The sequence below is a fragment of the Dermacentor albipictus genome, chromosome 1 (genome assembly GCF_038994185.2).
Source record: "Dermacentor albipictus isolate Rhodes 1998 colony chromosome 1, USDA_Dalb.pri_finalv2, whole genome shotgun sequence".
Classification (NCBI taxonomy): domain Eukaryota; kingdom Metazoa; phylum Arthropoda; class Arachnida; order Ixodida; family Ixodidae; genus Dermacentor; species Dermacentor albipictus.
The window spans coordinates 202,280,949-202,307,418 of NC_091821.1; the positions used below are offsets into that span (position 1 = coordinate 202,280,949).

Consider the following 26,470-nt stretch of genomic DNA (forward strand, 5'->3'; position numbering starts at 1 on the left):
CAAAAAAAAAGTGAGGGAAAAAGTTGCTGGCTCTCCCTTAAGTCGATGCATGCATGATATGGCTGGTAATTGTAATGGCTGGTTCTAGATGATACTAGCCACAATAATAAAATGGTTGTAGTGCATTTTCGCAACGGCACATCCCAACACATCACATTGCACCACGCTATACTGTGCACTGGTTCATATACACGATTTTACGGAGAGAGCGGGGATACTCTCGAACCAGGAGCACTGCGTTCGATTCGCCGTTTCCGTTTCCGGTCCCCCAGAGTGGCCCTCTCGCATTGGGCTGTTAAATTTGCTCGACAGAAGCTGGCGCGTGCCTGTTTCAATGTGTTTTCTCCTTTTTGCGTGCGCTGGTTAACAGTAGAAATGCCTTTCACCGCGCCTACGTCGTCCGGTCAGCACTGTGTAGTGGTGGGTTGTGGCAACAACCAGCGAAAACGAAAGAATATCGCGAATAGCTTGTGCGAAAAACACGCTGTGAAGAAGGAGCAATGTGGTTGCGATATGTTTCTGTTGCACCGCTTCCCCGCGAACGTCGACTTGGGTCGTCAGTGGACTTCTCTGATAAACAGGAAAGACTTCGTGCCAAACAGAAATTCACGTGTGTGTTCTGCGCATTTCGTTGATGGAAAACGCACGGAGCAAAACCCGCTGCCGATGCTGAACTTGGGTTACCAGCGAAAGGTAAGTGAACACTTGTTCATCGCTACCTGACCCGTTCGAAAGCACCGCATTTCGTATAATTAGTGCCTTAGACATTGGGCCTTTACAGCTCTAGTGAAAAAGCTTTGAAGTCATGTACCGTAGCTTGTAGCTATTTCTGCCCCTCGATTTCTGCCGAACCTGAATATGAAACGTGCCGCAGTTTCATGCTCGATAGTGGTGCTGTGAAATGTTACAATTGAACTAGGCTTCATGCTATCGGTGCGAACATATCTAACTGGTGAGACGTTAACTTTTTACATTTTCGTCGCTTCGCTTGTCCGTGGCGATCTATCAGCAATTGTTGCTGAATCGAAGCCTCCGTTCCTGGCTGCGATAATAGATTTGCTGCGGTGGCCTAGCGGTTAAGGCGTTTCACTGCCAAGGTCGAAGTCGCGGTGCCGATACGCAGCCGAGGCGGTGACATTTCTATGGAGGCAAACCGCAAAAACGCTCCCGTACTAATAATGCTTGGGTGGTCTGAGAACTTCGCGTTGTCAGAATTAATAAGTTCGTCTCTACTGCAGTGCGTTTCATAATTTTGTAAATGGCTTTGGCACATAAAACCCACGAATCTTTAGCTGCGATAATAAAAAAGCTTCGTAATATTTCAGGTTATCTTTGGGCGCAGACGCCTGAACCGTGACGAAAATACGCCAGCACCAACTAAGCGGAAGGCAAGTGTACAGATTGTTGTCACTGTGTGGCTGATAATGATTTATTTCCATTCCAGAGAAAAACGAGCAGAGACACACGAGATGAAGAGTCACGTCAGGTTCCTTCGCAGAGTGTAAGGCTTTTCTTTGGTCTAATTTGTCAGAATTTGGACATACCAGTGAATTGAACTATGGAAAATAGCCAGTGTGTGTCGTTATAAGAACAATGTAGCCAATTAGTCACGAGAAAGATTTAAGTATGCTGCGTACCACACTAGGGGAACATATTTCGTTTGTTAAACAAGCTTGTCTTTGAGAACAAGAACTTAGCTAGTTGATGTTTTGCCTACAAATAACTTCACTTACTTAAAATGCCCCAACGAGGTCTTTCCCGCGCTGTGAAGTTTTCATAACTATGTAGGCCAGCGGAAGTTCTGTCAATGCAACAGGTTTAAAGCTATTGATGTGTTTTTACAGGTCACTTATGATGCACAAGCTTCCACATTCACCTCTCTTTTGGACAGTTTGGAATATGTGAGTAGGCATTCACTGTCTTGACATACTATCACTGAGAATATGTGCTCACTGTTATGTGTCCTACCCATACCAGGTTGGAGATAGTGCCAAGACAATTCTAGACAGCACTTGTGCATGTCAGGAAACAGAAGTAAGCAATCATGCCAACAGCTTAAGCTTACAGCTACACCAGACACGATAAAACCATGCCAACTGTTGCTATCATTCTCTCAACAGGAGACTTCCCACAGTGAGCCTGCAGTGTTCACTGATGCATTTGAAAGTGAACCAGCTGTAAGTGACCTCCTGCACCACTTACTGGCACAAGTGCTGTTCAATTCTTTACACATTATGAAAGAGTAAGCAGTCGTGCAAATTCTTCTGCCTCCTTATATTGTCATATTTAAAGATAACTCAACTTCAACAGGCTGCAGTACACATGGAAACCACATCATTCAACAATGTTTTGGGGAATGAAGATGTAAGTGCTCACACAGCCAGTCTAGGCTTCTGAACACGGTGCCTGTTTAAGAAGTACACACATTCACATGGTTTCTCCTTTCATAGGCTCAGTGCAATGAAGATACGTTTCCCAGCTCTGGCACAGTTTGTGAACCAGATGTGAGTGGTCAGGACAATTTAGGCTTTTTCATATGCTGCTTCAAGTGGAACTGAGCTGCCAATTTCTTCTGCAGGTTTCCCTTCACATTGGAAATTCACTAGTCAGATGTACATTGGATAAGGCACCAGATGTGAGTGTACAGGCACTGTCCTCTCCACATGATCATGTCTACTTCCTGTGTGACACTGCAGAGATGATTGCTGCTGTGCTTTGTTTACAGGCTCTCACTTATGGTGTAGCTACTCCAGACAGCAGTGTTGCAGAAAATGAAGTTTGTGGGAGCTTAATATCAGATCACGAAGTTGACGTAAGTATGCACACAGATTATTTGAGTTGCCAGATGACGTGTTTAAGTTTCTCACAAAACTGTCATTTTGTCAGATTCACGTAAGCAAAACCGAGCACATCATGACAAGGAAAAATACAAAGGTAATATTTTGTAATGTTAACGTGTTCTACATCATGACATGCCTTTCCGCTTTCTTGTAGGTGATGAAAGATAGCTCCACACAATGGGAACTGCCACCAGCTGACCATTCCTACACCAGCACAAGACTTTCTATGACCATGAGAACTATTTCCTATCGAACACTGACCAGTGATGACATTCTTTTTTACACTGGCATTTCTGTGACTGCATTTGACAAGCTCGTGTCAGCACTGAAGACTCAAGACAAGACAATTCGCAAGCTCTTGACCATCGAAGACCAGCTGTTATTGACACTCATGAGGCTTAGACTTGGCCTCCTTTGTGGAGATTTAGCAAGACGGTTCGAGGTCTCTGTAGCTTATGTTTCTAGAACATTTTCGAGAGTGCTGGACGACCTGGTGAATATCATGCAAGAAGTTGTTGTGTGGCTTCCCCGCTCAAGGTTGCGGGCAAGCATGCCTGAGAGTTTCAGAAACAGTGAGTACAGTCATACAACATGCATATTCGACTGCACTGAAGCACTAATGCAAAGGCCACGGAAACTGATGGCCAGATCCCAAAGTTACAGCCAATACAAGGGTGCAAACACGATGAAATTTCTTACCGTCATAGCACCAAATGGATTTATAATGTTTGTGTCAGATGTGTATGGAGGCAGGGCATCAGACAAATACATTGTAAAGACATGTGGAGTAGAAGAGTACCTCCTTCCAGGTGATGAGATAATGGCAGACCGTGGTTTCAAGCTTGACCCTTATCTTGAGGCTCAAGGGATTAAAATGAACAGGCCTGCATTTACAAAAGGTAGGTGTCCACAATAGTATTTTCATAACCTCCATAAACTTAAGAGCTACACAGTAATCACATGTACATGACTGCCTCTTCATCCTTTTTTTTCTCAGGAAAGGATCAGCTACCTGAAAGTGAAGTCACCGAAACTAGGCGCATCGCATCGCTACGAATTCATGTTGAGCGGGCAATCAACCGAATAAAGACGTACAGAATTTTCAAGCAAGTACTGCCCATCAAGTCAAGAAAGTATGCCAGCAAAATTGTCCTTGTTTGTGCAGGACTCTGTAACCTTAAACGCCCGCTCATCAACGAACAGACAAAAGCATAAATGTCCCGTGTGTACTTTAATTTAGCCTTAAGCACTTTGAGAAGCGAGTAGGGTAAACTTCACTAATGCCGTTTTAAAGCGAAAGCTTTATTGGCCTGGACTTGCAATCAAGATTAACCAAGGCTAACCATGCTATGCCTTAGCTTTTGCTACGTATATACTGGCATAGCTGAGCTAAGCCACTGCCAATTTTTTTGTAACCTCACTGGTTTCGTACCTGTGAAGCTTATGGAAGTGATTTGAAGCCAAGGTGTTAAAATGTGGTTGAATGTTTTTTTATTCATTCAATATATCTGGATGGCTCCAATGAAGCAGACATTATGAACAAATAAAATTTCACTTGCTCATCACAAATTGCAAATCTCGTCATACTTTTTGCACATAGCCAGCTTTTTCTTATAATGTAGGTCCTCAAGGTGAGGCAGGAGATGCAAAAAGTAGAATGTTTTGAGCCTCTTCAAGTTCTGTTCAATGTACCGTGTGTCAATAGGCACATTTACAATGACATCACTTTCAGCCGACCACACATAAAAATAGCAGGTGCTTTTGCCACAGCAAAACATGGTAAACTGCACTTGGTCATAGTAACCATTTTTGCCACCTGGACAAAGCAAAGGTTCCCCATTCACAAGCTTAACATCATACTTTCCCTTTTCAATTAATACCGTGCAATCTGAAACTGTGGGACACTTGATCTCAACTAGAGCATCATCAGCACAGATGCCATCAGGGCTTGCAGACAGCCAAGGATGTGTACTGCTCACTACCATACCCGACTGCGCTACAGCCAAACCAGTCTTCCTCGTAAATGCTACCCTTGCAATGGCTTCATACTTCAGCCCATGCTTTGTGGCAGCATTACCGGTAAAGCCTGAATTTGAAAGCGCAGAAACAGCTTTCGAGGGATCAGTGCTTTCCCTTTTAGGAACCCGCTTCACATTTGATGCAGTTATGCGAAGGCGCCTGGCCATGCGCCATAGCGGGCACCCCTGTTCCCTAGTGGCAAATTCAAGGGAAGCCCGTCCTTCATTCGAAAGCATAACAAACTTTTGATAAAATACTCTGCAAGGGTCGCAGCCTTTTGGGAGTTCCGAAGGGTCTGCATGTGAGTGGCGAGGCTGGCTTGGCAGATCAGTAGCACGTGGGTCCCAAGCAGCCGCATTCAATGTACTATGAAGCAAGGTACCTGCAAGATATAAAGCAATTACACACAATTCACACTGCACTGTGCCGGCTAACACCACTTGTATATATAATGATGTGCAATAACCAAACATGATATCTACTGTATTTGACAGGCACCAACACCTATCGCAATCTGCATTACCATTATGTTAAATAAATGGCAACAAGTAACCCGTCAGTCTCCTAACGTATGCGTGTCGATGCCATAAAACATACTGATGCCATACAGTGGCAAAAAAAATATAGGGTTCAAAGGAACAACCGCCGCTGTAATTTTAAGGCATTTCACTTAACACAGCTGCACTCATTTCATGTTGGAAGAAATGTGCCCTCACCAGGAATGTTGAAGAGATCTGAAAATGGTTTCCTCCCAATGTGGTTCATCAGCTCTACATCATTTCCGAAGTGATGAAACTTTCGTGTGGGTTTTGGGGCCTTGTTTTCGGAGTCCACAGTTCGTTTTTGCAGCTTAAAGTCCATATCTTCAAGCAGGACAGGTTCCACATTCCTCTTTGTTCCCCTGTTCCACTGAGCTGTTCGGTCAGTACATGATGTGCCGGTCATTCCCGAGGCCACAGCCATGTCGACTTTCCACACTATTGCACCAACATGGCTGCAAACCCTTGCTTTCCCAGCCATACACGAGCAACCAGCAGTGATCACCTGTCCGGTGTGCCTTACGCAAGCCCATGCTGTCCAAGGCTTTTGATTTATGGCCTGCGATGGTCGAACATCCGCCTTGAGGTACACTAAGTCTGCGTTAACATTGTGACAAAGCACCTGACCCACCCAGCCACTCTGTACAAAATTGTAGGAGTCTAGGCTTTTGTATGCCTCAGCTTCTTTGAGGTCACACGCCTTGCTCTTGATGAGGTAGCACACAATGTGGGCACTAGACACACTTGGCCATGCCTTGACATCGTCCACCCAGCTGTTGACAAACATTGGGTGCACGTAAGTCACTCCATCTGAAAAATAGGTGACATCAATCAGTGAGTGAATATGCAGGCTAAAACTAGAACGCTGTAAGAATAACTAATCAAGCTTCCTTGCGCACAATATTTACATATACTGCAGCAACAAATACAATGATTAAAAATTATATTCTCAGGGTTTACGTGCCAAAACCACGATTTAATTGCAAGGCACGCAGTAGAGAACGACTCAGGATTAATTTTGACCACTTGGGTTTGTTTAACGTGCACCCGATGCACAGTACACGGGCATTTTAGCATTTCACCCCCATCGAAATGCGGCCGCCGCGGCCGAGAATTGATCCAGCGTCCCCGGGCTTAGTAGCGCAAAGCCATGGCGCAACGCGGTACGCCACCAGGGTGGGTTATCGAATACAATGGGAACATGCGATGGGAGAATACAGATCATCGATCTCATATGTGTTAAGCTGCGAGATAACCCGCCGTGGTTGCTCAGTGGCTATGGTGTTAGGCTGCTGAGCACGAGGTCGCGGGTTCGAATCCCGGGCACGGCGGCCGCATTTCCATGGGGGCGGAATGCGAAAACACCCGTGTACTTAGATTTAGGTGCACGTTAAAGAACCCCGGGTGGTCGAAATTTCCGGAGTCCTCCACTACAGCGTGCCTCATAATCAGAGAGTGGTTTTGGCACGTAAAACCCCATAATTTAATTTTAAAAAACTGTGAGATGCACTTGGAGGCGACATTGTCATGCCCGTGGCTAAGACTGCAACGTCCCTACATTCCCTTCATTAAAACATTAAATGCTGTTTGTAGTGGGGTACTCCAGATTACTTTGACTAGCTCGGCTCCTTTAGTGTGAGCACAACGCACGGCAGTGGACGCTGCGGCCGGCCTTAAGTCCAACAGCGCAACACCATAGCCACTGCGCTACCGCGGAGTGCTCGTTTTTCTGAGACGGTAGACATCGCTTCGTTCCCACATCGTTTCCATTTATTACGCGAGATGAGGCTTCGTAGCACGCCAGCGATGCGGGTGGATTATTAGGACTGCTAGACGGCTTTCCGCGATCGCAGATCAGTACAAACTGCGTCGTTCCGCACATGTCTGAATGGAAAGCACTTGCGACAGAGAGCGAAGATTTCGGTAGGACACCGCCGCGAAGCGATCCTAAGCAGCTTGGTTGCAGACCAGTCATGCGATAAGATATTGTTCATAGCAGGATAGCGAGCGATGGGAAGATGCGGTGTCCGCGCCGCCACAAACGTGCGAGCTGACAGCTGCTGCTAACACTCCCGTTCAAAGTACAACTCACAGACGCACCTGTATGTAATTGCTGGCTGCGCGATCACGGACACAGCGAACGATGAAAGACAGCATGCATTGTTTATTCTACGCGAAATTGACGCGCAAAACATTGCGAGTTGAGCGCACACACTCACCGATGTCGATCGTATCCCCAGCCGACAATGTGATGGGCCCGCTGGCTCCTGGTTGCGTGCTTCTGTTCGTTGTGGCCACTGTGGCCATTTCCTAGCAGCGATGAAGACTTCGCGAGCAGAAAGATGCGTCTGCAACGCGCTAACAAAAATTCCGCAGGAATTCACAGACACAAACGTCGGCACACCTCATACGAACACGTTGCCAAAAGGCACTGCCGGCGCAGTTAACAGCTCAGCATGGCGCGGCAATGACGCTTCCGGTGAAAGCCGACAGGTGGCGCTAGTATGATGCATATGGCGGCGCCCAGCTGCCTTAGGTAAAATAGTCTATAAACGCAATAGTTTCCTGTCACAGACAGAACCTCATTGCAAGTCTCGTCTCGGTCAAACGGCCATTCACGGCACGCCGGACGCTGCCGGCGCCGCAGACGTGGCGGAACTTGCGGACCGCTGGCGTTGAAAATAGTACGCAATGCCAAAAGATGACAATCAAATATATAGTGCCGGGCATCTGCCTTTTGAACGTCGCTATTGGAAATGACAAATAAAATTTCAGCGCACCAGAAGTCACAGATTGAGTGATATTGTGAACAAACATTAGGAAGAATTCGGAAGCAATAGCTTTTGTAACTTGTTTGGGAAGCAACTAACATATGTAATGCGGTATTGACTGGTTGCCCGGATGATCTCGTTTTGTTCTCGCAACTTGCCGGGATGTTCTCGTTTGAGTGCCCGGATAACGCCTCTGGCTTTTGGCTCAAGGTCACTTGAAGCTCGCCGACAACAGGAGCTAAAAGCATTTCATGCTTATAAACAATCCTTGATGATTATATATGTCATACCAAGCAATTCTAACATGCTTAGACGACGCTGGCCGTCGTCGTGATGACGTCGTCGTGATGACGTCATCACGTGGAATCATGACGATGGCGTGAGGAAAAAGATATGACGACAATGGGTGGACGACATTGCGATCTCGACGTCAAAATGACGACGATGGAACCAACCCGACGGTATGAAGACGATAGAATGATGACGGCGGTATGGTGACGAAGGCTCGAAGACAGCGTGATGAGGACAATATGACAACGCAGCGTCACCAATAGGATAAAAAACGGTGAGAAGGTGACGGTGACATAACAAAAATTCATCACAATGTCAATGAAGGCAGTGAAATGACGATGAGGACATGAAGACGACAGCATCACAACAAAGGCATGTTGATGCTAGAGCTTACGTCAGCTCTCACGTGCGTCACTTGCCGCCGCGGGTCACCTTAATTCGCACTGTATCCGATGTTGGTTTGCACTAAACACTTTACCAGCCACTCGGGCTGCCTTAATTGGCACTATATTCATATTTTTAGACTGCTATGTTTCGGGATCGGTCCACATTAATCCACATTAATCGGCCCACAACGTAATCGGAACGTCACCGCGTCCTTGCGCGTGACCGTGCGCTTGCCTTGGCTCCGATGGGGTGGTGGCAGGCTGAGTGGTACGAGCCACGAAGACGCTTCTGAATTATTTTTAATTTATTCCACTCTACATACTTCCCATACGCGCTGTGTAAAACATGAACGCTAATTAGGTTGGTCGTCTACTCAGATCCTGTCGCAATGGACGCCGCTACGCCTATGTTAGGACTGCCACTTGTGCTGATGCTGCATTTGTGATTGCACTAAAGATGCCTAAAATTGTAAAAATAGAAGAAAGCAATCATAGAGGAGGAGGAAGAGGGAAATAAGGAAGGAAAGGTAGGGAGGTCAACCAGACGCACGTCCGGTTTGCTACCCTACAGGGGGAAGGGTTTAAGGGATGAAAAGAAAGGCAATCATAGGGGAATGGCGTTTGATGAGAGACTTGGAACAGCCCCCGGGCATGTCCGACATGCCCTCTGGTTCTGTCGGACCGTGCTGCCCAACTGTTGGCCAATTGTAACGAGTAAAGTGAGCGCTGGTTGAACTCACGTATACCAACAATAGTTCCTCGCCCTTTTTTTTCTTTTTATTTGTCCAATGTTACAGTGCTGCCTATACTATTGTTCTCGTGATGTTTCGGAAAGCATTGGCCAGTGGGGTGCCCATTGTGAACAGGCCCTAAGGGCTGAGATGCTCAGAGAGGAAGCCCCAATCCGAGGTTCTTATGCTCGGAGCTCATTTTCCTCGTTGATGACCTTAATTTTTTTTTTTTTGCAATTACAAAATTATTTTTGCTACTGCAGCACGAGTGAAATTCCAAGTGATGAATGCTGCGACATCACAGCGAATGTGAAGCCAGCAACTAAGTAAGCGACGCAACACAAGGTGGGGAGTGCAAGAAAACGAGACAGTGCTTATGATTCCATCTGAAACGAATTGGCTCACATGCATGCCGTGAAAGTCAGTGAATATGAGGTGCCATAAACACATATTTCAGAAGCTCTCGGCAAATGGTGCTTGACACGCTATCCTGTTCGGGTAACGGCTCTAAATACTAACGATAGTCACCGTGTGTCCTTTCGCATACACGAGAACGTAAAAAAATTAAAGAAAATCGATGGCCTCATCTTTGCTAGTGCGCTACTCTCGAAAGTTCATCCGAAGACTTCTTGTAGGGGCTGCACGTCCCCGTAGGAACATCTTTGTAAGCTTAACGTATGGCGTCATCACTTTTCCTTGAACCGGCGTATCTACCGACCGAGTAGAGCATAAAAACGCGTGATTAACCACGACCGGGCGCATTTTGCGTGTCTTCACGGTGCGGAATTCTTTCCGCTGAAACACGAGCGTGGGTTTCAGTGCTGATTATCACCTAAATCTTGGCCTATCCGAAGTTCTCACCACCCGGGAGATCGCAATTTGCCGTCGGGGCTCATCATCCGAGCCGGCGCTGCAACGCGTCGGCCTCCCATCGGCGGCAGACAGGGCGGCGATGGCTGCTATTTGTGCTCCGACTTTGCCGGCTCCGCATTACGGCTGCTCATCCCGGTGCACGCCCCCTTTCTGACAGCGCATCCGCTCCGCGCACGCCTGCGGCTTTAATCTCGCGAAGATAGCGCGCATCTCTTACGTCAGAAGCGAGTCGTTTGGATAGAGCCACTGGGTGGCTGGCGCTGGTATCGGCAGACGCATTTGCCGCTTGCCGGGCCGCAGCTCGCGAGCTCGTAGACGCACTGCGAGACGGGTCGCCCTGACGCGCGTCTCTTAACTGTGAAAAATTGGTTTGCGAAGTACCCGCAGGCTAATGGGTTTTTAATAGTTTAAACGGGAACAGTCTCGTTTCTTGCATCGCGTGGCGCCGCCGCCAAAGCGCGCCGGGTCACGTGGCGTCGTTACTCGTCCCCAGACGGTGGACGGCATTCGCTGGCGCTGCCGGGCTATACTTAGTGACTCCGGGCTGCAGGCGTCGAGACTGATTAAGCAAGTTCGAGCGCTCTTAAGAATTAATATCGCGCAGGGCCTTCCAAAGGTGAGGAGAGCTTCGACGAAAGTGCGGAGGGGACTTTCGATTGGTCCCGGCGGAGACAAATGCGGCGAGCTGATTGGAGGATGCCGTTCCGGAACAGGTGCGGAAGATGGTGCGCTGAGAGCGCAGCCAGCAGGTGCCAGCAGCTTGAAGGGCACCGCGTAGGAGGGGCTTTACGTGCACCGCTGAAGCCCGGCGAGCGGCGGCTTCGATCGCGCTGGTGTCGAGACTCTCTGTTCAGCGCCGCTGAGGTGAAAGACTGCTCGGTAGGGGGCCATGTGCTATACAGGACGCCGTTATTTTTTCACCTGTTGAGAAATGCGAGCAGAAAGTCGTGGCGAAAGCGCGCTCTCGTCTTTCGCGTGGCCCTACATTTTATTATCTATCGCTGCTTCAGAATACAGGCGAAGAAATGCGGCACTGAGCTCGCCAATGGCTCCCCGAAAAAGTTCTTTGTCGTGTCATTAGCGCACATGTAACTGCATGCAATGATTCTACTATGCAGACATCCACTTCACGAAACTGACTCTCTCTTCCCTCTTTCCAAGCCTTACTTACCTCGCCCCAGTGCAAGGTAAAAAAACCGGAAACTCGTCTCTGGTTAACCTCCCTGCCTTTCCTGCACATATATCTATTAATCGCTGTACGGTAACGGTGAAGCAATAAAGCGGTGACCCTCACTGACGCTAGTACCCATCACAAAAAGAAATAAATAATTAAGAAAAGACACAACATAAAAAACAACATAAATTAGAAAGGGTAAAGGAAACACAACGAGAAGATGAAATGTATTTAGGGAGTGAGGAAGGGACTTGTGCTGGGGGATGGAGGCTGGCTTGTTCTATCTATACAGGGTGTCCCAGCTAACTTTAGACATAGTTTAAAAATATGTGAATGCCACGTAGCTGGACAGAACCAAGGTAATGTTGTTTGCCGCCGCTTGGAGATACATAAACTTTTTTTTTCATTTCGCCTCATTGGATGATTAGTCTTAATTAGTTAATCAATTTCTCAAATCTTATAATTAGATGAAAAGTGTCAAGGAGAAAATTGTAGAGCGACATGAAACACTCCCGAAACAGCTTTCAGTTTCTCAATACGTTTTGCATAAGTGTGTTTTTCCGAGCAGGAAAGCAGCCCGCGTATACATGCAAAGTGCCTCGAGCGGCCAGTCGCGCGGCAACTTTGCGCGCATTTGCGGGCTTCTTTCACGCTCGGAAAAACTTTTATGTCACTCGTATTGAGCTACACAGAAAGCTTCATCAGAAGTTTTCATGTGGCTCTACAATTTTCTCAATGACATTTTTCATGTAATTATATTATTCGAGAAATTGATTGTTTAATAAGATTAATTATCTAATTAGGCGGAATGGAATATAATAAAATATGTCCAAGCGACGGCAAACATCTGTCCAGCTACGTGCCATTCGCCTATTTTTAAACCCTGCCTAAAGTTAGCTGGGACACCCTGTATATGTTCCAATTATGATATTACGTGTTCCAACGAACCCTCCCCCAGCGTGTGCTTGACGTACTTGTGGCAGAGTGAGCTAGTATTCAAGAAATTGCAGCTGGTGTGATGTGATACAGCGTTGAAAGAGTTTGATAGGGGTTTCCTGTGCTTGAGGGCATGGCGAGAATGTATGACCGAGAGTACTTTGCGCATTTAAACAACCGAGGAAAAAGAATAACGGGCTGAGCACAGCATTCCTCGATCTATTGGCTGCCAAAAATTGCCCCAGACGGGCCAACTGTTTGTAATCCATAACAGTGTGATACGGTTTGAAACTTGATACGCACGTCGAGCGCCAGTGAGGAACGCCCGCCATGCAATACGCCTTGTGTTGGAAAATTTTCTGGAAATTGGCTCAGCTTTTTGTGCCTGGACCACGACGCCAGGCATGTATCAACGGCTAACATAAGGCAAAAAAAAAAGATGGGCTCCAATCTACGCTGTCAAGATGGTTGGCCAGCGAAGCTATGGTATCACTTGATAATGTGCCGTAGCCTTGAACTAGGTCCTGCCGAGCCTGAGCAAGATGCCGTTGTGCATATTGACGCTGTTGTTCCTATCATTGCTCATCGTATTCGCGGCGCTCTTCAGGCGTCCTAACTGGGTGGCTTACTTTGGGCAGGAACCACTGCATCCTGCCTTGCCTGAGCACGACGCCGTTGTTCATATTGATGTTGCTGTTCCCGTCACCGCTCATCGTGTTCACGCTGCTCTTCGTAAGTAGTAACTATGCGTGGCCTTTCCGTAGAGCTACCAAAACACAAATGAGATCAATTGCTAGGAGGGTTCGTTTTTTACGTATGAAAGTGTAATAATAATAATAATATTTGGGGTTTTACGTGCCAAAACCACTTTCTGATTATGAGGCACGCCGTATTGGAGGACTCCGGAAATTTTGACCACCTGGGGTTCTTTAACGTGCACCTAAATCTAAGCACACGGGTGTTTTCGCATTTCGCCCCCATCGAAATGCGGCCGCCGTGGCCGGGATTCGATCCCGCGACCTCGTGCTCAGCAGCCCAACACCATAGCCACTGAGCAACCACGGCGGGTGTATGAAAGTGTAATGACGTCACCCCCTGCTTCGTATGATATAGTTGCCGCTTCCCGGCAACTGCAGCTCATGCAACCGTAAGCTTTACAGGAAGCACTTGCCGCGAACGCAATGCGCGAAGGTGAGCTTTCTGGTTCTCTTTTTTTCTTTCCCCTGCATGTCCAGCGGCGCCGCTGCCGCGGATGCGCGGAGGTGAGCGCCATCTGGTGGATCTGCAAAGAACTCACTGGCGCACACGGCGCGCGCCTCCGGCTGTAATTGGTTTAGTTTTTGCCCACGGACACGACAAATGCATTGGGGGTATACAGTTTACTGTATACTGTACCGTATACTGTACAGGTATACACTTTCGGTGTAAAAACAACTCAATACGTTTGTAAACAACTGTACTACAGTGCAAAGCAAAAGTAGCAAAACAAAACCAAACAGTGAGCATGAGAGCATGGGTTAACAAGGGATAATCAAGTTGAGTGAGTGACTTAATTTTTCTCGGTCAGTTTTGTTATGTTTTGTTTTGTTATGTTATGTTTTTCGTTATGGCACGTGGAATTGCAAGCTAGCTGAATACTTCAGTTTTACATAGATGCGCGTAGAGCTCAGGGGATTAGGCAATCTGTGTGACATGTGCGATGAAGTTTCTAGGCGTAGGGAGCGTTTATTAGTGTGTTGGGTGTACTTATGAAATAATGACAAGAGGGCTACGTCGCGATGGTTACTCAGCAGCTGAACTGCAAGATGAAGTTCTATTTGAGTTACGCTAGAATGAAAGACATAATTCTGGGAAATTAAACGTGCAGCCCTATTTTGAATTGATTCCAGTATGTGAATTAAGTAATTTTGGTGGGGAGACCAGACCGGAGCGGCGAATTCAAGCCGTGGGCTAATGAATATTTGAAATGACAGTTTACTGATAAGTTTATGTGCGTTTCGAATCTTGCGGCGCAGGTAACCCAGTGATCGAGAAGCATTGACACAGACGGTGGTAATGTGAGAAGTCCAAGAGAGGTTTATTAAAAGAGTTACGCCTAGATATTTAAATAATGAGACCCGAGATAATGGGACATTTTTGATCCAGTATGAATAGTCTGAGTTAGAGCGCTTTCGGCAGAGGGACATCACTTTACGTTTTGATGAGTTTAGACTCATTAGCCATGTGTCACACCAGTTAGTAATTTGGTTAAGATCGTTTGGAAGGATCTGGTGGTCATCGTAGCTGTTAATAGGACGATATAAAATAGAGTCGTCAGCGAATATGTGTATACATGATGACGAGTTATTTGGTAGGTAATTAATGTAGATTAGAAAGAGTAAGGGACTAAGAATGCTTCCTTGTCGTACACCGTAAGAAACATGGAAAAGGAGCGAATAGAATTTGTTAGCGAAAGCAAACTGCTGCCCGTTTGAAGCAAGATTTCGAAGCCAGGATAAAGTTAGTGAATCAAGCTTTAATAATGATAGTTTCAGAAACGGGCGACAATGGGCAATGCGGTCGAACGCTTCAAAAATATGCACCAAGGCACAGCCAACTTGAAGATTCAAGTATATGTTAGAATGTAAATCTGTCGTAAATTCTAGCAGTTGCGTTTCGCACGAGAAAGCTCTCCTGAAACTATACTGATTATGAAAAAAGTTGTTCGTTTTTAGGGTATGGTAAACATAAGATGCAACAATATGCTCCATCATTTTACAACATACGCACGTCATCAATGTCGGTCAGTAGTTTTCAGGCAAGTTTTTGTTATCGTCTTTGAAGATGGATGTGACTATAGTGGTTTTCCAATCTTGGGGAATCTGACCTAGTCATTAAACATTGACGGAAATATTGTATAAATACCTGCTAGATATTGAGACTGTATTCTTCAGCATTTTAGAATTATCATTGTCAATATACCTGCTGAAGACGAAACTTTCAAGTTATTGAAAAGTGGAGCAATACCATCAATAGTAATGCCAATAGGTTTCATGTACCGGTAATCTAGGTTTACTACAGCGGGCAAATTATAGGTACTTTCTTTGGTGAATACGAATGAAAAGAATTTATTGAAAACTTTTGCGCACTCACTATTAGGAATAGGGGTGTGTTTTCATTGTGTAACGGAATGTCATTAGTGTGGCGTTCAGGAGATCAAATTTGCCAGAATTTTCTGGGATTAGATTTGAATAGTGAAGGAAGTTCATGGCAAAAGTATCTTGGCTAAACTGAGAGCGAAGCAGTATGCACTTAAACAGTTAAGATACCTTTCCCAAGCTGACGTGGGGCCAGTTCGTTTTGCGGTTCTGTACGAACGTTTCTTTTTGTTTATTTATGTGTAGGGACTTAGTGAACCACCGTTTGTTTTTATCGTCAGTTATTGTGGTTAGAGGAATGTGTTGGTCAACTAAAACGCATAATTTATCTCTGAACGTGACCCTGTTATCATGACTAGGCCTGGTGTGGAAGGAGGGTAGAAATGGATGGTTAAAGAATGATTCTACCTCTTAGTTCATTACTTCATAATTGCCCTTGTAGTCACGAACTGTCTTTCTTGAGACATCTGTAAATTCTAATGGGATACTGATGGACACATGAAGTAACCAGTAGTCACTGAAACCATCTGAGAATGTTACTTGTTCCATAGTCTCCGGGGCGTTCGTTAGTATAAGATCTGAGACGTTAGAGCCACGGGTAGGTTAGTTAATGATCTGGAACAGATTATAGTCTAGTGTTAGGCAAATTCATTCTGATGAAAAACTGCAGGATCACGGCAGAGTGTGGCCAATGAATGAGTGACCGATAAGGTATGTGAATTCGGTTCGACAGAAATTGGTAGATTTAGCGGTGCTGCAGCGCAGGTATATATATATATATATATATATATATATATATATATATATATATATATATGAGAATAAGGGAAAGTGAGCGACTCGATATTTATTAGTGAAATTATACGAAGTCAACAAACAATGACACCAATGACAACATTGTGCAATTATCCATAGATCTGAATTGAATTAAAGAAATGATCAGTAAATGGAAATGAAAGTGAAGGAAAAACAACTGGTCGCAGGTGGGATACGAACCCACGTCTTCGCATTCCGCCTTCGCTACGCTTACCAATTGAGCTAACGCGAAGCCGTTTCGTCATACACTTTCTGGGGTATTTATGTTTTATCTGCGAGAAGTAATCTTGGGAGTGTTAGCCAGCGCTAACACTCTCGAGGGTCTCGAATCTGGACACTTTGATGCCTTCGGGTAGCTTGCGTGGGTTTAGTGATCAATTGCCTTCGCCCAAATAGTTCATGTACACGTCACTTCGGCGGAAGGGATGTTCCACATCCGCCGCCAGGGCCGTGAGTGGTGGCGCTGGCTAACACTCCCACGGCTAGTTTAGTAGATAAAACGTAAATACCCCAGAAAGTAGATGGAAAAACGGCGTCGTCTAGCTCATTTGGTAAGAGCACTGCATGTGCAATGCGAAGACGTGGGTTCGTATCCCACCTGTGGCGAGTTGTTTCTTCATCGTCAGCCTATTTTTATGTCCACTGCAGGACGAAGGCCTCTCTTTGCGAACTCCAATCAGCCCTGCCCTCCGCCAACTGATTCCAACTAGCGCCTGCGAATTACCTAATTTCATTTCGGCAACAGAGGGACCTCAATAAAGTTATTCGTCCATCCATCCATCACCCCACCTAGCTTTCTGCCGTCCTCCACCGCACTTCCGTTCTCTTGGCACCCATTCTGCAGCTCTAAGGGTCTACCGGTTAGCCATCCTGCGCATTACATGGCCTGCTAAGCTCCATTTTCTCTTAATGTGAATTGGAATATGGGCTATCCTATGGGCGCGGTCCTTAACTTGTTCTCGAGCGCCTCGGTGAACCTCAAGTTTCTGCCCTATATGTTAGCACCGGTAGACTGCACTGATTGTACACCTTTCTTTTAATTGATAATGGTAAGCTCCCAGTCAGGATCTGACAATGCCTGCCGTATGCACTCCAATCCATTTTTATTCTTCTGGAAATTTCATTCTCATGATCAGGGTCCCCTGTGAGTAATTGACCTAGGTAAGCGCACTCCTTTACAGACTTTAGAGGCTGACTGGTGATCCTGAACTCTTGTTCCCTTGCTTGGCTATTGAACATTACGTTTGTCTTCTGCATGTTAATCTTAAACGTCGCTTTTATACTTTCTCTGTTAAGCTCCTCAATTATTTGTTGTAATTCGTCCCATGATACTGAACAGGACAATGTCACCTGCAAATCAAAGTTTGCTGAGATATTCACCCTTTATCCTTACTCCAAAGCCTTCCCAGTTTAATAGCTTGAATATTTCTTCCAAGCACGCACTGAATAGCATTGGAGAAATTGTGTCTCCTTGTCTGACCCCTTTCTTTATAGGTACTTTCCTATTTTTCTTGTGGAGAACCAAGGTAGCTGAGGAATTTTTGTAGATATTTTCCAAGATATTCACGTATGCCTCCTGTACTCCTTGCTTACGTAATGCCTCTATGACTGCCGGTATCTCTACTGAATCAAATGCCTTCTCCTAATCTATGGAAGCCCTACAGAGAGGTTGATTGTACTCTCCATATTTTTCGATTACCTGATTAATGAGATTGATGTGGTCCATTGTAGAGTATCCCTTCCTGGAGCCAGTCTGTTCTCCTGGTTGTCTGAAGTAAAGTGTTGCCCTTATTCTATTGGAAACTACCTTGGTGAATATTTGATACAATACTGAAAGCAAGCTAATGGGCGTATAATTTTTCAGTTCTTTAACGTCTCACTTTTTGTGGATTAGTATAATGTCTGCATTTTTCCATTTCTCTGCTACACTTGAAGTCGTGAGGTATTGCGTGTAAAGGGCCGCAAGCTTTTCAAGCAGGATATCTCCTTCTTCTCTGATTAAATCAACTCTTATTCCATCTTCTCCTGCCGCTTTTCCCCGGGTCATGTCTTGCAAGGCCCTTCTAACTTCATCGCTTGTTATTAAGGAGGCTGTGCAGCCTGGTATCCTGTCCAATACTACTTTGAGTGAAGGTAGCGTGGCCGCTCTGGGTACTGTACAGGTCAGTATAGGATTCTTCCGCGGCTTTTACCATGCAGTTCATTTTTCATTCACTTTCTTTTCCATTTATTTATCATTTCTTTAATTCAATTAAGGACTACAGATAATTGCCCCATGATTTTCTTGGCGTCATTGTTTGTTTGACTTTTTATGATATGAGCATTATATATATATATATATATATATATATATATATATATATATATATATATATATATATATATATATATATATATATATATATATATATATATATATATATATATATATATATATATATATCGTGCAGTGAAGGTCTGAAGTCCGTTCCTCTCTCACTTCGCCATGGATTCTGCGTGGTCCCTTCGAGAAGTCAGGAGTATTAGGCCATGCTCTGCGACATTGTGCCCGAGTTCTCCGACCTCGGATGCTTCTATCATGCGCTTATAGTTACCCAAGCTGCCACCCCGTTCCACGTGCTGTTTGAGAGCCTTCTTTCTTCTTGTGATCTCATTCTGACTATTTTGAGTAAAAGTGTACGTGCTGGCGTCCGCTAGCCTACCTGCTTCGAAGCAGAAGACTCAGTGAGTCGTGGGTGTTTCTTTTCGGGGTTCCTTCCGAAGCTAGGACGTTAATGTACTTTCTTTGCTTTTGACAGACCGATGATTAGACAGCGGGTTCTGACCGTAGGAGTCGTCTTGCCAACATCATCTTGCCGCCGTTGTCGCTATGTGTTATCATATTCATTGTCCTCAATTTCGTTGGACCATCTACCGCAGTATTGAGTAGCACTTGAGGCTTTTCCTCCAGCTGGCCCTCCATTATTTTAGTTGCGGAGACCCGAAAGGACAAGACCATGCCCGAAGTTGAAAAGCGCATAAATGACCTTCACTGACCACATATGCAATCACTTCGGCTGCGCAATAACAAAAGCAGTAACACCAACTACGAGAGGCTAAATTAGGTGAAAAAGAAAAAGGAAGAAAGGTTCTGATCATCAATGTCTGTCTCTCCGCAGACAATCAACGAGAAGAAGGAAAACCGATAGGCCCGAATTTTTTTGTTAATCACGACCACATGAAACGAACAGTTAATGAAGTCAAGGAAAACATTGGGTAATTAATTGTAGTTTCAGTTGAACTTTAGGAATCTTAAGCTGAAGGCAAATCAAAGTGGACGAAAAAACAATTTGCCACCAGTGGGAGCCGAACCCACAACCTTACAAGACTAGCATTAAGTTTACACCAAATGAATTGTGACGACGTTACGATATATATATATATATATATATATATATATATATATATATATATATATATATATATATATATATATATATATATATATATATATATATATATATATATATATATATGTGTGTGTGTGTGTGTGTGTGTGTGTGTGTGTGTGTAGGCGAACATTAGAACCCGACAAGTTTAGCGACCGGACCTCCTGACCCGTGTTGAGGAGAGGGAGCACGAAGCCGGGGGAGACGTCGTCCCCTCCAACCCCCCCACCCCGCGCGACATCCGAGCAGGCGCGAATGGCTCGTTCACGCTTTCTGGCGAGCTAACGAAACAACCTTCATACGGGTCCCGCCGGAGCGCGCTAAATATAACGGCCTCTTATTTTCTTGCGCTTCATTTAAAAGGTCTGTCACCGGTGCGGAACTGACGGCGTCGTGACGGCCCCAGGCGAGCCGGCGCCGTTATCTCCTTCAGAACAGCCAAAGTTTCGAGCGACTGCTAACCGACATAATCTGTGAAAACGGACCTCCCCAAGGTGCCGGACCAAGACAGACACATAGACGTCCACTAACGGGGAATACAAAAAGAACGAAAAGCAAGAGAAAGCTGTCGTGGGAGTAAGTAACCCGCAAGCTTGTCGCGAAACAACGAGTGCGCTCCCTTCATGCTCGAGGCCACCGGCTTCTTTTGGGTCTGTATCGCTTCCGCCGTATGGCGCACTCCCCTGAAAATTTAGCGGAGAAAATACTTAAAACCTGAGATGACGTCTTACAAATTAACACTTTTAATCCTCTTTGTCAGCGGCTCATTAAAATCACTCAAGCAACGAGGGCTGTTCTCCTTAGAAAATTTTGTCGGCCCTGACGCCACCCACTGTGGGGTGCTCCCCGATATCCTCCCCCCCGCCCCCCAGTGCCCCCCCCCGTTCTTTTTTTCTTCTTACTATTCTTTTCTCCTGCTTCTGCATTTTCGGAGCTCGCGCGCATTTTAGCGGCACTGTCGAAAGCAGGAGGGAACGGTTGCTTTTCCTTTTTGGCGCATTTTACATTTCTTTTCTTTTGAAGTCCATGTTTCTGTCTTCTTCTGCCTTTTCCCCTTTCTATGTTCTTCGCCGCACAACACTTGCCATCGTCGTGTCGCAACGTCAGTTTAGAGTTTCGCTCGAGCGCGTCAAGGCGTTACGGGGCGCAAACATGCACTGCCCCGTGTCTGCGACGCCCTCTGTTCGTCAAAGTCGATTACTGTATTCGCTGACTTGGTGTAATTACAGAGCGTCAGCCAGCGGCGACAAAACGGTGACAGATGTTGCGCCCAACCAGCAGTAAAAATGCCAGCCGAGCGGCCGCTCGGTAAACACAAGCACAGCAAAACAAAACAGATAGTCTGAATATCAAGCGCACCATAAGGACGCTCTGTGGTCATAATGCACATGGTGTCGAGGGAGTAATTACAACACTGCGCGGCTCTTGTTTGGTGGGTCCTGGTGGCGTCAGTGTGCAGCGCGATTCGCTGCTGCAGAAAGCCTCAATCGCACGTGGTACTCGGTTATTTCATGCACCCCCCCCCCCATTTTTCATTCATCTCTGCACTATATTTCATGCGTTGTGTACTTGTTTGTAATTTTTTTAATCAACCAACCTAAAGGTTGTATTAGGCACGTTTTAAAGTCTCTAACTTGCCTCATAATCTCCCCGATCTTTTGTACCGAGTGCACGAAGTATTTTCGAAGACAGCTTCAGATCGCCATAGAAGTTAACGCTCTCATTACGGGTCTATTAGAATCCTGGCCAACACTGAAGCCAGTCTACTTTGACGACATTGAGGCAACCTTGAGCCCGTGTACTGGGACCCATTTGGAACGTGTGTCTGCGACTCGACGGCCTCTGGCAATTAAACAGAAACGAAAAAAACAATTGAACAGAAAACTAAGCCAAGAAAATGTTTCTGCTATATCTTAATTATACGTGTGCAAGCCTGAAAACACACGCACACGCACACGCACACACGCACACACACACACGCACGCACACACGCACGCACGCACACACGCACGCACACGCACACGCACACGCACGCACACGCACGCACGCACACACAATGTGGCTGTAGCTTCCACGCAGACTGCCCAGCTCTCCATCCAGTTTCGGCAGCAAAGAAGCCTACGTAGTTATTGAATGGGTTCCCGTCTTTGCGAAACTCTCTTCTTTGCAGGCCTCATCGGAATCGTAACAAGACTTAAACTGGCCGCTGTTTGCTTTGCTGTGTGTTCGGCCAGCTACGGCGAGCGTTAGAACAAAGTCTATAGCATATGTAAATCTACTAAATTTTATCCACATCAACCCCTCTGTCACCTGGCACTTATTCCACGCGGTTTCTCTTATGACGCAGGATACGAAAACGTATGAATCCCTTGTTTTCATAGTCGCCGGCCACATTGACTTAGAGATCACCACATTCCTGAATGTGACCAGGTTCTCTCTTTTCAAGGTCAGAATAGATCTCATGACCTGTGGCATGTAATCACGAACAGTGGCATGTAATCTGTGGAAAAAAGTCAGAAGCACTTCTAGCGGGCAGATGTCGTCCGGACGGTTGGTTTATTCAGTTATGCCGACCATTGTGAGCGAAAACCCTGGATAATCAATGATGACAATTGCCAACTCCATGTAGCCTAGCGAAATGTCAGGCGTTCTGTGCACAAAAATATTAGGTATCAGTTTGTCTACGTGGTGGCTTTGTATACTCCTACGCGAAATGCGGGACCGAAGGGTGGCAACTGCGAACTCCCACTACCACATCTTACCTGATGCGGTGGTGCTGATCCAAAATTTAAACCTGTCAGGCTGCGCTTCCTGTGGTTCCACTAAGATGAATAACATCCACGCTAAACGAAAAACTTGCTGCAGTATGATATTGTAGAAAAGAAAATGTTAACATCGACATGCCGCACCTGATTAGAGCATGCAGGTGTTTCGGAAACAACATATTCAGTCTATTATTATCAAAACTGTCCTTTTGGTTCTTTGAGTGCACGTTAAAGAGCCCCACTGCAAAAGTCAATCAGGGGCATCTCAGCACGGCGTCTCTCATAGCTGGTGTGTTGCTTTAGGACGTTAAGCCCCGCGAATCAATGAAATTTTAAGATGAATAACACTGTACTCAACCAGATTAAAACGGTGGCTAATGTGATGACGGTCGCTATAGAATTAAATATAGGCCCTGCTCAGCAAAAGTCAAAAAGAAAGAGGAGGGGGAGGAGGAAGAGAGCCAGGCACTCTTTGAAGACAACGGCAGCAATCCATCCGGCAGGCTGCCAGTGCCGTAGGAACGCGTGCAACAGAAGCGTCGATGGTTTTTTTATTGCATATATATATATATATATATATATATATATATATATATATATATATATATATATATATATATATTCAATTCGAACACTGGAGCTGCACAAGCTGCCAATTTGGAGAATTAGCTGAGGTACGGTAAACAAAGTGCAATTACAAGCGGATTCCATATTTATTTCATTGAGTAGTAGATACAAAAACGCAGTTCCCACCCACTGTCGGCATCAATGTCAAGCCAGCCTTCTTGCGGGTAGCTGGTGTTGTGTTTGGCGATCCCTCGGAACAAAGTATGCTTCACCGGCAGACACGCAGCTGTCACAGATGCTGATCATGCCTGATAGTTCACTCAAGGCAATTCAATCAGCGTCACCTGGGTCTTACGGACAAGCAGTCATGTTCCAGATCTGCTTTTGAAACGCCCAGAAATGACAGCTCACTTCAAGACAACAACGTTGCCCTCCGACTACCGGGAAGGTCAGTCTCCCGATCCTGACAAATTTACCGTCACGAAGAAGCCACTAATTGATGACAGACTCATTGTCAAGGACTCCCAGGGAAATGACGTCAACAGCGGATTCCCCGTTTACAACGTGGTTGCCTCGCAGTGTGCAACCTTGGAGACAAGAGAGCCGGAAAAACATTTGGATGTTGGAGACAAACGGCAGTGCGGCAAAAAAGTGCGAGTACTGCAAAGTGTAAGTACTGCAAAAAAAGTAGGAGAGACAGAGAGAGATAGCAAAGAAAGGAAACGCAGGGAGGTCAACCAGACGAGCGTCCGGTTTTCTACCCTACACTGGGGGAAGGGAAGAGGGGGAACAGAAAGAGGAGAACGGATAGAGGGAACACTGTGCGTGCACGCAGCAAAGCGCCTGGAAATAAGTCAAGTCCAAGCAAGTGCTCCGCCGATACGTTAGGCTGCCGTCATTCTTCTGTCTGAAGCTAACCCCGGTGCTTCCCCATAGCTGGTGATCACGTTGAAGTCACCAGTGAAGACCAAGGAGCCAGTGGACGTCAGCAGCACGTTTCAGTGCGTGGCAGTATATTGTTAAGCTAAACCCCAGCCTATTTGACTTCAGTGCGAATAAAACGATGCGGGTGAGTCATGATGCTTACTCAAGACTTACAAGTACTGAATTGAGAGCATCCAGCACTTGCATTGCACTTCGCGCTGACGGAGTGTGCAGGTTATTTAGGAGCATTCGAAAAGTACTCATGAGAAACCTGAGTACCATAACCACTTGCCGGTCTTCTTAGGGCAATACCTCAGGAACCCGCGCTGTGCACTTTAATGCGGTGCGCAGCTGTATCACTTGATGTGGCTCCGGCTACGAATGTGGCATCGGCTGTGGCATCGGCTGCGGCTTCGCTTGTGACTTCCGCTATTGTTCTGCCTTTGCCTGTTGTTTTAGTAGTGCGGACCAAGTTCTATTCTTCTCCGCCATGACCTTGTCAGATTTAGATTGAATTGCGCCTGGCCCAGGGTGCAGAGGAGGAGGTGTTACTTCTCACAGAGGCATCAGCGTTCTTTGAAGTCCGACGGCGTCGGGTGCGTCGCTTTCTAACGGCTGCAACAGCTTCCCGACGAGACGAATGGCCTCTTGCCATCTGATTCAAGATTGCCTTTTTTTTTTTAATTTTGGGGCAGTCCTTTGAGGAAGCGTCATGGGGCCCAAGGCAATTGGTGCATTCGAGAACCATGGCTGCACAAGAGTCTGCAGCGCGGGGCTCACTGCAGCGTGAGCAAATTCTCGTGTTCTCGCACACGGCGCTCACGTGTCCCAGACTCATACAATTGCGGCATTGCAGTGGCATTGGGATGAATGGTCGCACAAGGTGCCTAAAGTGGGCCATCTTGACGTGCGAGCGGAGAGTCTCACCCTTGAAAATTATTTTCACACAGCGGGATGTGCCGAGGCGATACACATGGGTTATGGGCACGCCATCAACGGCAGGCTTCATCAGAATCGACAAGTCAGCGCTGGAGAATGAATGAGACGTCCACTTCGTAGATGACACCAGAAGTGGAACCACTGTTCAGTGGGATGTACGAGCGGAGCTTAACGCCACCAGATGCCAGAGACGATGTACGGCTTCAGGCAACATCTCAGCACCCAAGACGTGATGATCCAACTCCACGAACTGGTCGTGGAGAGACGGATCAGATGCCAGAGACGATGTACGGCTTCAGGCAACATCTCAGCACCCAAGACGTGATGATCCAACTCCACGAACTGGTCGTCAAGCCGGCAACGAGGCACGCGCCGCGCGGGATACTCGCTCTCGACCTGAAGGGAGCATTTGACAACGTGTCCCACGCGAGCGTGTTGCAGAATCTAAACAAAACCCGGTGTGGCCGAAAGACATTTGGCTACATAAAAGATTTTCTGTCGAACCGAACGGCGACCATCAGGATAGGGGAAGAGAAGTCGGACCCTGTCGAACTCGGCGATAGGGGCACCCCTCAGGGATCGGTCTTGTCGCCCCTGCTCTTCAATCTGGCCCTGCTGCCCCTGCCCGATCTACTCAAGCAAATTGAAGGCGTGGACCACGCGTTCTACGCCGACGATATTACGGTGTGGACGGCCCGAGCCGGATCCGATGCCTGGATGGAGGAAGTCTTGCAGCGGGCGGCAACGACCGTGCACGAGTACGCAAAGTCGTGCGGACTGAGCTGCGCTCCCCAGAAATCAGAGCTGCTCATGATCCAACCGGGAAAATCCAAGAAGGAGCTGCCGCCGAACGTGACTATCACCATCGCTGGAACTACGATCAAGCCAACACAGCAGATTAGGATTCTCGGCCTATTACTACAGAGCGACGGGAAGGCACAGGCAGCCATCACAAAAATCAAGACTTCAACCGAACAGATACTTGGTATGATTCGGAGGGTATCTAAGAGAAACCGAGGACTTAAAGAGGACGATGCCATGCGCCTGGTACGCGCGTTCGTCGTGTCGCGGGTTACCTACGCCGCGCCGTATCTCCAGCTGACGAAGGCGAATAGGGACACCCAAAACACGATGCTTCGTAAGGCAACGAAACAAGCACTAGGCATGCCTATTTACTCGTCCACTCAAAAACTGCTAGACATGGGCGCCCACAACACTGTGGAGGAGCTCATCGAAGCCCACCTCTCTAATCAGAGAATCCGGCTCAGTCACACGGTACACGGACGAGCCCTCCTACGCAAAATAGGATGGCAGATCGAGCCAGTACCCATCAA

General features: G+C 46.5%; 2 protein-coding genes across 3 annotated transcripts; one reads left to right on the forward strand and one right to left on the reverse strand.

Moving 5' to 3' along the window:
• The first annotated feature begins 226 nt into the window (after positions 1–226).
• LOC135905613 (uncharacterized) lies at positions 227–4,647 on the forward strand. Of its 2 annotated transcripts, none has more exons than XM_070534350.1 (13): positions 227–693; positions 1,326–1,388; positions 1,445–1,501; positions 1,845–1,901; positions 1,978–2,034; positions 2,121–2,177; positions 2,293–2,364; positions 2,451–2,504; positions 2,579–2,635; positions 2,726–2,812; positions 2,887–2,934; positions 2,995–3,739; positions 3,838–4,647. In XM_070534350.1, the coding sequence occupies exons 1-13, from the start codon at positions 376–378 to the stop codon at positions 4,053–4,055; spliced, it is 1,890 nt and encodes a 629-aa protein (XP_070390451.1). In that variant the 5' UTR covers positions 227–375; the 3' UTR covers positions 4,056–4,647. The 2 variants fall into 2 exon arrangements, with proteins under 2 accessions (XP_070390451.1, XP_070390457.1); XM_070534356.1 differs by having other exon boundaries at positions 229–693; positions 2,311–2,364; positions 3,838–4,645.
• On the reverse strand, positions 4,403–5,743 carry LOC135905620 (uncharacterized). The gene is made up of 2 exons (XM_065436580.2): positions 5,576–5,743; positions 4,403–5,241 (listed from the first exon to the last, which is right to left on the reverse strand). The coding sequence occupies exons 1-2, from the start codon at positions 5,718–5,720 to the stop codon at positions 4,403–4,405; spliced, it is 984 nt and encodes a 327-aa protein (XP_065292652.2). The 5' UTR covers positions 5,721–5,743.
• Positions 5,744–26,470: the final 20,727 nt, after the last annotated feature.